The sequence below is a fragment of the Alexandromys fortis genome, unplaced genomic scaffold (genome assembly GCF_014885135.2).
Source record: "Alexandromys fortis isolate MF-2015 unplaced genomic scaffold, M_Fortis_MF-2015_v1.1 scaffold_38, whole genome shotgun sequence".
NCBI classification, from domain to species: domain Eukaryota; kingdom Metazoa; phylum Chordata; class Mammalia; order Rodentia; family Cricetidae; genus Alexandromys; species Alexandromys fortis.
In genome coordinates this window covers 12,994,998-13,007,043 of record NW_026067916.1, presented here as the reverse complement: position 1 = coordinate 13,007,043, position 12,046 = coordinate 12,994,998, and the positions used below count along the sequence as shown (strand labels likewise).

The 12,046-nt window shown below is 45.1% G+C and overlaps 1 protein-coding gene across 1 annotated transcript in view; it reads left to right on the top strand.

Annotated features, from left to right (window-relative positions):
* Positions 1-3,651: 3,651 nt before the first annotated feature.
* Positions 3,652-12,046, top strand: part of Reln (reelin) — a 420,580-nt gene continuing 412,185 nt past the window's right edge. Inside the window, exon 1 of the mRNA XM_050139698.1 lies at positions 3,652-4,142. Coding sequence (XP_049995655.1) covers positions 3,917-4,142 — 226 coding nt within the window. The 5' untranslated portion in view covers positions 3,652-3,916. The remainder of the gene's footprint in view (positions 4,143-12,046) is intronic.

Here is a 12,046-nt window from a genome sequence, read left to right as displayed (position 1 = left end):
AACAATAGCCAAAACTTAAACATATTTCTAAGATGAAAATAACTCAAAACTACATTAATAATGAATGGTGATTTTTGTCTATAAGGTATATCCATAAAAGTGAATGATTCTTTGCCACGTGCACCAACGTAGATATTCTCACAGTCGTGACTTTTGAGCCAAAGGAACTGGACATAAAACCAAATATAGTGTATAATGCCATTTATATAAAATTTACAAACAGGCAAAAGAAAAATCTCATCCCGATCACCCCGCTGGAAGTCTTCTCCACAGCTTGGGGAAGAGCAGCTGTTCAAAGGGCAATGGAGACTTTTGCCTAAAGCTGTGTGGATGCAGTTTACCCAGGATGCCCCACGACACTTTGCTCTGCACTGAAAAACAATTATTTCCTTCTTGTGTATGAGTGTGTTTATCTGTGCGCACGTCTGTGTGCCACGCGCATGCCCGGTACCCGCAGAGGCATGACGGGAGTGTCAAACCTCCTGGGGCTTGAGTTCCAGCCAGATGTGAGGATCACCAAGGTGCTAAGAACTGAGTTTTGGTCTTCAGGAAGAGCAGCCAGTGCTCTTGGACACTGAGCCATCTCTCCGACTTGAGTGAGTAGGTCACAGGTCACATTTTATACTTACGCTTCTTTTACACTTCAGTGATATGTTTCTTTTCCACTTTATTCACTTAAATAATAAAAAAGAAAGACTTAAAATGTAGTTTCCCTAACTGCCACAATTTGCCAAACGGTGAAGCCCTGACCATTGCCAGTGACTGCTGACACATCTGTCCCCACTACTTCTGTCTCCGATCCAGCACCCATTTTGTTCCGCGGACCCATAGGTATGGGTCCCTCTGCTTCTCAGCTTTGTGCCCCTCAACCCCTCTGTGAATCACGCATCCCTCACTCCAGTTAGAGTCTAGTCTTTCCTCGGCATCTCCTCTCATTGCTGTATGATGAGAATGATCTTTTAGGCACGTATATGCCTACAATAGGAACTGGCTTGCCGTGTTTCCCCTTCACGGAGTGACGGCCACTGGCTGCATTCGCTGCTCCACCTGCATGTTTGTCCCCCGGGATTCTTTCTTGCACTGAGATGCTTTGGCCTGTTAGATATTTTCTTACTTATGAATACAGCTCCTTGGAGATCTTAATGTCAGTCAGTTCCTTCCTCAGGAAAGGCAAAGCTGTCCTCTTCCTTTCTGTCTCTTTTTGCTTCCCAAGAGCATATATCAGTGTTGTGATTCCATAATTGATAGCAGTAATTGGTATCTGTCTCTCCCGCTTGAAAGGTAACTTCAGCAAGGCAGGAACTGCATTTCCCCCAGCCTAGCAAAGGGTTTTACATACCACAGTTTTTCGATTATCGTGTGTTGAACTAATGAACGAGTCATGTGCTTTTACAGTATGTTAGAAACCGTGCTGTAAATTAGATTAAAAATCAGTTACTTTTGAATATAAACACTGGCGAGAAGTCAAAACCCTTGCTAACTCTTTTGGCGTTCAGCATTCTGTCTTTTGCTACACTTTGGTCACACTACCCGTGGCCCCAGTCACTAGGTGCTCCCCATCACTGGGTTCTCTGATCTGCTGCTTCAGCCCACATCACCCTTCCTGTTTCTCGCTGCTTTTCCTGAGCCTGGCCTGTCCAAGCGCAGCGCTGCTTCAAGGCCTTTGGACTGTGGTTTCCGGGTCTCATGTTCTTCCCCCACGTTCACACACTCTTCCACATGAAAAGGTTCCAGTTTCCCCTCCGCTTTCAGAAAAGCGTCTTTTGACAACTCAGTGGAAAGCAACCTTCTTTGCCCTATAAACTAAACTCTGCATTCCTGTTTTGCTTCTTTGTAGCATTTGCCCATCAGAAGTAATCTTGTCTTCTGTTCTCATCTACCCTCTCTTCCAAGACTGGATTGAGAGTTTCTTGTGGTCTGGCACCCAACTTTGTCTGCTGCTCTGGGGAACACGTCTAGCACTTTGGTGTATAGGAGGCATTCGGCAAATGTAGTTGAATGACTGGGCTCAACATTTGCTTTTCTCTTCTGCACGTGGCAGCACTATCTGGTAGTTCACACGTAAGCACTCACTCAATACCTACTATCCTGTGGGTCACTTAAAATGTGATAATACGACTGAAGAATTCAAACTTTCATTTAGACAGCTACTGTGTGTAAGCGCGACCTTAATGGCGGCTGCAGCTATAACCACCTGATGTAGGTGGGAGGAAGAAGTTTTCTCAGAGAGGGGCCTCAAACCTTGGTGGCTGCAGTTTCTTCTCCGGCTGAGGTTTTAGACGGTGGCAGGCCAGAAGGAGCCTTTGGCGTCAGCTTTTCGCCTGACTTGGGACAAACTATCAACAATTTTGATTTCTCCCTTGTGAAATGGTGGAGTGGTGGAGGTGGGATTATGTTAGGCTAAGGCTCTACAGCCCGTAGTATGCATGGAACAGAGCTCCATTATAAAATTATTATTAGTTGCGTGTGTGAGTGTGTGTGTGAGGTTATAAATTTCCAGGGGATTTGAACTATTGGAGAGCAATAGTTAGACCCTTTCTATCTGCCGAAAGTATGCTTGCATAAGAGGAAGAAAAAAACCTGTCTTTTTACACCCTATCCCCAACTCAGGCTTGACTACCCTTTCCGGTATTACAGTTTCCGGAGTTTATTTTACAGGCAGACTTGCTTATCCAGGCTGGATGGTGAGTCTGGGACGGTGGAGAAATGCATTAAAAACCTGGCAGCCCAGCTCTCCCGTTTCTGGATGCCGCAGGGCTCCTGTCAGCCCTGCTCCGTTAAAAACGTGCTTCTGGATGATTTCACGTCGCTGCCGCCGCAGTCCTGCGTGCGACAGCTCATTACCACCCGCTTCATCGCGGCTGCCAGCCACTCCTCTGCATGCCTTTCCCTCCCCCACCCGAGAGGCAGTGGTCATACATGACATGTAAAGAAATAAACTCGCACTTAAAATTTATTACCCCCATCTCGGCCCTAGGAATCCTGTAGCAAAGCATTAAGGCAGGGTCTGGCTAAGCGCGCTTGTCGGGTCCCCAAGGCCGAGCAGCCTGACAATCTGGCCTCGCACCACTCCAGGTGGTTAATCCCATTGACATCCAACCTCCCTTTCAGCCTGGCTGCGGATGAGGAAGGACCTGGGCAGGGGCAGCGGTGGGGCTGGGAGGCCCGGCTGGAAAGGGCGCGCGGGGCACCGTCGGGGTTCTGGGCCACTCGCGGGCGGACCACCGGGGCAAGTGCCGGCCGCGGGGGCTGCGGGGCTGCGAGCCTCGAGAGGCGCGGGGAGCAGTCAGTGCAGACAAAGAACCGCGCAGTCCCCGCCGCCCTCGGCTTCCCCGCGCAACCTAGTAGAAGGAGCAGCTCCGGGCCCCGGGCTTCGCCTCCCCAGGCAAACCCGTCTGCCTGTCGGTCCGTGGTGGCTTGTCGCTTTGCAGCGACAGGGCAGCCCTGCCCTTCTGGACCGAGCGGGACGTGGGCTGGGGACGCGTACGCGCCGGGCGCCAGGCAGAGGTGCCAGCGGAGCCCGAGGGGCGGGGACGGGCGTGGGGGCGGGGGCGCGGCTGGGACACGTGTGTCGACGGCGGGGGGAAGGGGGGTGGCGCCCGGGGCTTTAAGAAGGTGTGGAGGGGGCGGGCGCTTTCCCAGGCCCGGCCGAGGGGCGTCGCGCACACACAGGCGGCGGCGCTCTGAGGCGGAGGACACCGCTCTCCGCGCCCGTGGCTCCGGCCCCGCGCTCCTGTCTCGCTCCTGCGGCCCAAAGTAACTTCGGGAGCTGCGGTCTCCCGCCAACTTCCCCCCGCGGGCTCGGTTGCCCGGAGCCGCTCGGCTCGAGCCCGCGGCCGGCTCGCCTTCCCCGCGCGTGGCTCCAAAACTGAATGAGAGAGCGCGCGGGGCGCGCGGCGGCACGGAGCGCGGCGGCATGGAGCGCAGCTGCTGGGCGCCGCGGACCCTGGTCCTGGCCACGCTGCTGCTGGCGACATTGAGGGCGCGCGCGGCCACCGGCTACTACCCGCGCTTCTCGCCCTTCTTTTTCCTGTGCACCCACCACGGGGAGCTGGAAGGGGATGGGGAGCAGGGCGAGGTGCTCATTTCCCTGCACATTGCGGGCAACCCCACCTACTACGTACCGGGACAGGAATACCATGGTAGGTACCACGGCATCCCTATGCGCCACGGTGGCCCGCGAACGTCTCTTTTCCATCCTCTTCCTTCTTCCCAGGGGCTAGCGAGACAGGGGACCGGGACAACCTCCTACCACAGCGGGGTGGAGAGAACTTAGTGGAGAAAGGAGTCTTGAGTTGGGATTTCCACAGTCCCTAACACATCTCGAATGAACTGGCGCTTGTGTGACAAGCCAGTCAGGCCCTGGCCGCTGCTGTCTTTCCCCCTCAGTCCTGGTTCCTGCAGCTGCCGAACCTGCGCATCTTGTTTTCTTAACTCCAGTACTTGGATAACAGACTTTGTCCAGTTCTGGGTCCCCGCTGGTGGGTCCCCAGGTGGCGCTGGGGTTGTCAGGCTTTCCAGGCTAGCTGCCCACAGTTTGCAGCGCTCTGGTCGGTGGCTCCCAATGCTGCCCACCAGCTCAAAAGTTCCCGCTGCCCTGCAGCCAGGAATCCCTCGCGATCTACTGAGTGTCGGTCGGGCAGTCCTCAAGAAACAGAGCGGCTGTTCCAGCCTTTTATTCTTTTAAAGTGTCGTTTAAAATATCAGTAATTGGTGATTTCTCTCATTCCCTTCGTACTACTAGCTTTGTGGTTGCTATGTTCTCAGTATTGTCCTGGCCATGCTTACTAATGTATCTGCGCAGCTTTAATTCTCTGGTAGAGGCTGCCTGCCACTCACCAAAAGCGGATCCCTGCCCCAAAGGGATCATTATGCAGTCCTTCAACGAGGTTAGCCATTACTTAAAAAAATAAAATTTCGCAACAAGAAGAGCAATTTAATGTACTGCATATATTTTTAAGTCAAGTGGGAATGTGTGGAGATGTGTAATAGTTTACTTTCTGTATGCACACTGTGACCTCTTAAATAATGATAGAAACTATTGCTGAGTGATGCCGTCCACAGGTGCTGTCTCTAAAAGGTTACAGGTGTCGGCATAGCGGAAGGAGATTCATGAGCGGCTGGCATTTCACCTAGATCTGTATGTGAAAAATTACAAGAACACACGAGTTTTTTGTTTCAGCAACACCTGCCTACCTGCTCCTAGAACACGCGGTCTGCACACGTTCATGCTGGACTTCTCAAACACCGTTTTAGCAACTTCCTTGTGGTGCGGCGACTGCCTTGTCTGTGGGATTTCATAATTAGTTTTAGAAAATTAATCTCTGTAACTAGTCTCTGCAATAAAATGGTTTACTTGTATGCGCTCCCCTTCGGAGAATTATCTGGTGATTTTCCTAGGGTCAGGGAAAGCTTTGAAATGGGAGGAACAGCCAGTAGAATGACAACCGAGACCTGACACACAGACTGACTGGGACTGTTGTCATTTGGTGTGACCCTTAGCAGTGATGCTAGCTAGCCTGTTAGCTGAGCGTGTGGTAGGTCAGGGAATGAAGGCTGGCCTAAAAGTGGCCTCTCAAACTGTGATGGGAGTCTCGGATGACAACACAGACCCTTCAGACAGAACCAGTCAAGAATAAATAAGAATATTCCATCTGCAGCTTTTGTTTTTGCTATAAAGTTAGCAGATGAACCCGAGATTGACTGTGATCCTGCCACTAAACCTGGAAGGGGTGAATGGGTCACTTAAAATTGAGCATTGTATGGAACAGGCCCCCAGTAGCTCTTTTATGCCACCAAAAAGGGGGGGGGAGATTTTATTCTGTAACTTGAAAGGCCAAAATATTATAGGAAATAATGTCATTTTAAATCCCTATTGAATGTGGTATCAGAGTTTTAGAATTGGGTACTAGCTGTGTAACTCCAGGCCTTCTAAGTGTTTTTTCCTATAAAATGCTCTACAGGTAGGAGAAATGCTTAATACAGAAGTAATCCTTATATATGTATTTTAAATGATAAAGTATAGCATCTGTAAGGTGTGACTCACCACGGGAAGGCATACTATGTCTGTGGTTGGCTCATTTTAATGCATGTTGGAGGCAGAAGGTTATTTAGCCAAAGAGCCTTCTTATGTGAAGAACTCTATAAAATACTGGTTTGAGAATTTCTTTCTAGCCTTCTGAATCTTCTAAATGCAGCTCTCACACCAGGAAGAAACCGCATTTGTCTTGGATTTCCACCGAGATGAGCGATTTGGATGAATGGCGTTTGGGTGGATTGCTGGTAGTTGAGTGTTTAGCCCCTAAAGACTGCATTAAGACAGCTGATGTCTGGAATAGCACCCATCACACACCAGTAATGGAGAGGCCAGCTGTGCTCAGAGGCTTGGGCTGTGTGACGGAGTCACACAAGTGGTCCCAAATTATGTATTCTTGTATGAAACACATTTATTTAAAGATTTCTGTTGGAAATCTTGGGTGAAACAAAGGCAGTAATACAGTGCTGAAGAAGTTGAAGCCCGTAGCAAAACTGTCAGGCTGTCTCTTTGAAGAGTGGCAGCTCATTTAATGGTCCCCTCTCATATACATAGGTGGCATTCAGTCTCTTCTATCTATTTGTAAATTCTCTCGATGGCATTGTTAGTCCCGACAAACCGTGCTGTCTTCTCACGAATACACCACAACGCACGGTTCAGCAAAAAGGTAGCACACACTTCACGTTGGATTAGAGAGGTCTCAGCATTAGTTAGAACGCTTTTGTTTTCAAAGAATTTATTTTTGGGGGAGTCAGAGTCTAAAAATAGGACCAGTTTCCCAGTGGATTTCCAGACTTCAAATCTGTGATTTTTTTTTTTTCCTGTAGAAATTTGCAAACAACCAGAAAAGGAAAGGGGAGCCTAGGTGGCCCAGCCTTGTGGCCATGTCTTGCCCATGCCACGCCCAGCGGTACTCTGTCTCTTCTAGGGACCAGCTCAGTTCTGTGAGATGTGTGAAGGTTCAGCTGAGGTCTGTGCCCTGCTCCCCCACCCCCCACACCATACCTCTCCCTCAGACCCACCCTTGGGTACATAATTACCATGTGTCTGTAACTGTTCTTCCTGTGGTCTAGTCAGTGTATAGAGAATTGGGACTGTTACCTTCTCCCAGTTTTACTCAAGACTTCAGAAAGATAATTTTTTTTTTATTTCTGCTTGAAACATCTAAAACCCCTGGGGAAGTAGACAACACGCTTTGAGACAAATAGCCTTTTAGACACCTGTGAATTCATGTCAAATAAGAACCTGCCCACCATCTAACTGAGGCTACTCAGCCACCACTGGGAAGAAGAGGCCAGGCATTCTGATAGAGCAGCACCCAGCAGAGCCAATCCTTTCCCCATGCCTCAGCATTCAGAAGGCCGTTTACGGGGCTATGCAAATGGACGGGAACCCCTGCTATTATGGTAGCATAAAGCAGAGGAAGTATTTCATTATCTGTGAGGAACAGGCTCAGAAACACTGGCTGAAGGAAAAACAACAAGAACTTACCGGTATAGGATGGAATTGGTGACATGAGAAGCCGAGGGATGGAAAGGGAGGATTTTACTGCATTTTCTCCACCCAGCAACATTATTAGTGGTTTTCTGATTCCGCATCTCCCCTCCATCATTTTCCACAAGTGATATTGTAGGGAAGGCAAGAGAATCAATTCCATAGTGGTCAACCCGAGCATTCACTTTAAAAGGTATAATCAGGATGCGGTATTAAGGGTACTCAGGTGTGATGATTAAAGTTACCACTTTTGTGGGTATATGTGCCCTGCAATCAATGGTTGCTATGTGAAAATTTCTCTTCAAAGAAAGTGTACCCTTCAGATACAGAACTGCAATCTTTGTTAGGTGCATATTTTGGAAACAAAACCCAGGCTTAATTCCTTTTAAGGGAATGGTTTTATTATTTGAATAAAAGCAGTTGTGGTTGCTAATGTAACTGCTCTTGGTTGGTGTGTGGCTATTTTTCCTTGTTAGTTCTTAAGGGTCTGGAGTCAGCATGTTTGAACGGTTAGACTCCCTGATCACGTGCAGTTTCTAAGAGAAATGCACCTGTGTGCTGTGCGCATGTGTCTGTGAAGACTGGGCATCTTAAAGCCTTCCGCCTCACTTGCGATGTATTTTATCTTAGCCTCCACAATTTATTCCACACAGTTTGTTGATGTAGTTCAGAATTTCTTGAAATCGTATAAATCTTGCTTTGTGTCATTTATATTTTGTGCGTTTTAATTCTAATCTTAAACTTAAAAAAAAACCCAGGTGTTTGGAATTATACTCTAAATCGTCTCATTTGGGCAGAACTTGAGTTCATTCATGGCACCACAGTACTAGAAATTATTTACGTAGAATAATACCCTTTGTTTTGTGAATGCTTATGTTGAATTACTATTTCATTCGGATGTTAAATAAGATATAGTTGTGCCTCTATAGTCATGAACTGCCTTACTCCCGTAAAAGTTTCTTTTAGTGGACTTCCAAGTTTTCATTTACTGGTTTAGTTAAAAGAAAACATTTAAAAGTGATTTTTAATTTTTTTTTCGCATTCTTGGGTTGACTTCATAGGATGGTCTGTGAGCCTTATTAATTACTTAGGAACGATTCCACATTAGACTACAATTTTATCCTGATAATTTATAATGCTACTACTTTGAGTAATTATTAATTATAATTAATCATACTCATTATGTCTTCCCAAGTATGCTGAGGTACAGTGCTTTCCTTCAGAGAAGCCTCACATCTGAAAATCATAAACTGAGTGGCCAGTATCTTGTGAACATTTAATTCGAAACATTTATAAATTTTCCTATGTCTTGTAGAAGAAGAAAAATTGGGCTTCTGTATACTCAGGAGAAGAAAGAGGGGTGCATCAAAACTGAATATGGTAAGATCACTTTGAGCAGAGAGAAAAGGCTTACACAGCACTGACACGGGAAATAAATTTATCTAAATTTTAATTTAATTTTAATTTTAATGGAAAATTAATCTATCATCACCTGATTAATGAAGTAACCAAATCAAAATATAATTTCAGTCTCATCCATTTTAAGCAAAAAAAGTTGTATAACACATTTTCAGAAATTGGGATTGATTTTTTTTTAACATTTTATAATTAATTATGTATCTGTGCGTGGGTCCTGCTCAGCAGTTATGATCCAGATTGTTCTGGCAAAGCCTGAGTTCAGTTCCCAGCATCCACATCAAAGGACTCACAACCTCCAGGAGCTCCAGCTCCAGGGAGCTCTGACACCCTGGCGTCTGGAAGCACCTGCACACACCCACACACAGATACCCAATTAATAATAAAATGTTAAAAAAATAAAGATTCTGCATGATTTTGGAGAAAAAATATGTAGCCTTTTGTTGTTGTTGTTTCTTCTTTCTTTTTTCTCCTTCATAACTTTTAAAGAAATTTCCTTTGGCTTTTGTCCCTTCAGATTTCCCGTTGTGACTGCTCCTTTAGCATGCTCTAAGTATAGTGTGGAAGATGTCGCGACTTTGCATCTTGTAGTCATTGCCTATTTGCAATAACTGAAGTGGGTACTAGGTTTATATAACACTACGTTAGAATATCAAATTTTCTATTTTATGATGTTCGCTTCTTCATTATGGCATGATTTTTAATTATAGGTTTATAAAAATTATATTTTTAACGATAGGTTATTTATTCCCAGTAGAAAAGTGGCTCCCTCTTACACTGTAAAATCTTTCAGACACTGGGCAGTGCTGGCGCACAGGCCTTTAATTTCAGCATTCAGAGAGGCAGAGGCAGGTGAATCTCTGAGTTCAAGGCCAGCGTGGTCTATAGAGTGAGTTCCAGGACAGCCAGAACTGTTACCCAGAAAAACCCTGCTTCGAAAATCAAACAAAACAAGCAAACAAAACCAAAAAAAAAAAAAAAATCTTTCAGCGTTTGCAAGCCTATAGTTATTTAATTCTGGGTCACTGCTCTCCTCACTCTAGTCAACCTGCAGAGTCTGAGAGAACAGGCACCCTAGTGCCCGCTCATACCCCAGCCCCACCCCGTTTCTGATTTAGGAACAAGTCCAGTCATATTTCAGAGCTGCAGTCTTTTTAAAAGCGTAGTGAGATCCTGACACACAGTAGGTACGACTGATAGCAGTTTTGCCAGGACTACCTTCCATGAGATAAAGACAGCATGTGCTGATCAGAGTTCACCCACGCCTGACCACTTTTGTTTTGCCAATGTGTGTGACGTCCCTTGAGGGAAATTCTAGATTGAGCAAATTAAAAGTAGTCACAAAAGTCAAATATGTATAATGAGAAAGTGCTACCTATCCCAAATTAATATACGACTTTCCTACAATTATAAGGGAACTAGTAGCATAGCTATGGTCCAACCAAAACCTTTAGATGGTTTAGCCATTTCTCACTCAAACCCTACTATTGCTGAATTATCCTTTTTAGTAGCTTTAATAACTCTCTATAAATGTGTATGTGGCTTGGTGGTAATCTAGGAAGGATAGGGATAAAGACATCAGTTTAATGTATTTTATCACATTCTTTTTTATAATCTGAGGTAAGATAATTTAAATATGTAATTCTGCTGAATCAGAATTGAAAGCTACCGATTTTGATAGCATGGAACAAAAACGCTTTCAGAATATCCCTTAAATATGCTGCATCTGTGCATTTCAAAGACAGGACATCTCATGTGAACGTCACTTATGATTTGGGAACGTAACCTCTCCTTGACCTTCAACTTCTGGGATTTCTTATATACCACCAGTTTATATTGTTGGTTTCTTTTGCTGAGCTCTATTTCCTGGCATCCCTCTCTCTAAAGTGCAGTGTCACCATATGTAAATCCTGTTGACGTTGAAAACACAGTGAGCTCTGCCCCAACTTTAACCTTGTTTGTTATGGATGGCTCCGTCTCTAGGACCCAATCCAAGCCTGTCATTTCTCTAGCTTGTTCCATAGTGACAGAGGAAACAGCCGTCCCTGCCCTACCTTCAGGAACGTGCCGTATCCCATTCAGCCAGGCACCTTTGTTGTGAATGCTGAAATATCCTATGATAAGGTCCAGTTCTTTTCACACTTCCTTTTCCTGCATAAACACTTCCTGCATTTTCATCCTGCAAAACAGGATCTATGTTGTGTCCACTGGTTGTGATAGGAACTATAAGGAAATTAGTTGGTTCTCAGTTCCTGGAAAAAAGGAAAAAAAGGATTGAAGGACTGAAGCGTATTGTGCTTTCAGGGTACTGGAGTTCACATTTTATCACTTAAATCTTAACTGCTCAAAACTGAATGCAACCCCAGCTCCAGGGGATAGCACACTTCTGGTCTCTGCATGACTTGTGTGCATATACCCACCCAAGACAGATACACATATACACAATTAAAAATAAATATTTAAAAAAGAAAAATGAGTTTCCATTCCCACTCCAGGCACTGATATTTTCTGGAAGAACAAATGACAAACTCAAGAAACTTTTGAAAAATTGATAATAATACTAATAATATCAGAACTTATAATTTGAAATGTATAATATAACTAATAATATATTATAAACACTAATAATAACAGTAATGGTTAATATGTGCCAGGCACACATATGAATGCCTAATGCATATTAATTCATGTAATTTTACCATAGCATCTTGAAGTAGATATGTATGCATCCCTTTTCTGAGGGAAGAAATTGAGTCCCCGAGGAGTAAGTGTGTATGACTAAAATGCTGTTATTGGTAGTTTTAGTTTTTAGTCCTATTCTGCCCCAGAACCTATACCTTTATGTGTTCAATTTTAAAAATGTTTATTTTATCAAAAGAAAAACAGCAGAAGTAATGATCATTTCAAGAAAGAGAAAACAAAGAATTGGAAACCAAGGTTTGTTACTTGAATAGAGTTAGTAAATAAAGATTGCAATTCCAAGCAGAGAACTGTTCTCCTTGTTAAACAGGCTGGGCAGAAATTGCCTTCTGATAAAGCACAAGGGAAGATGTCCACTGGTCTATGTGACCCCAAAGAGGTAACCTTTGGTTGGTGCCTTCC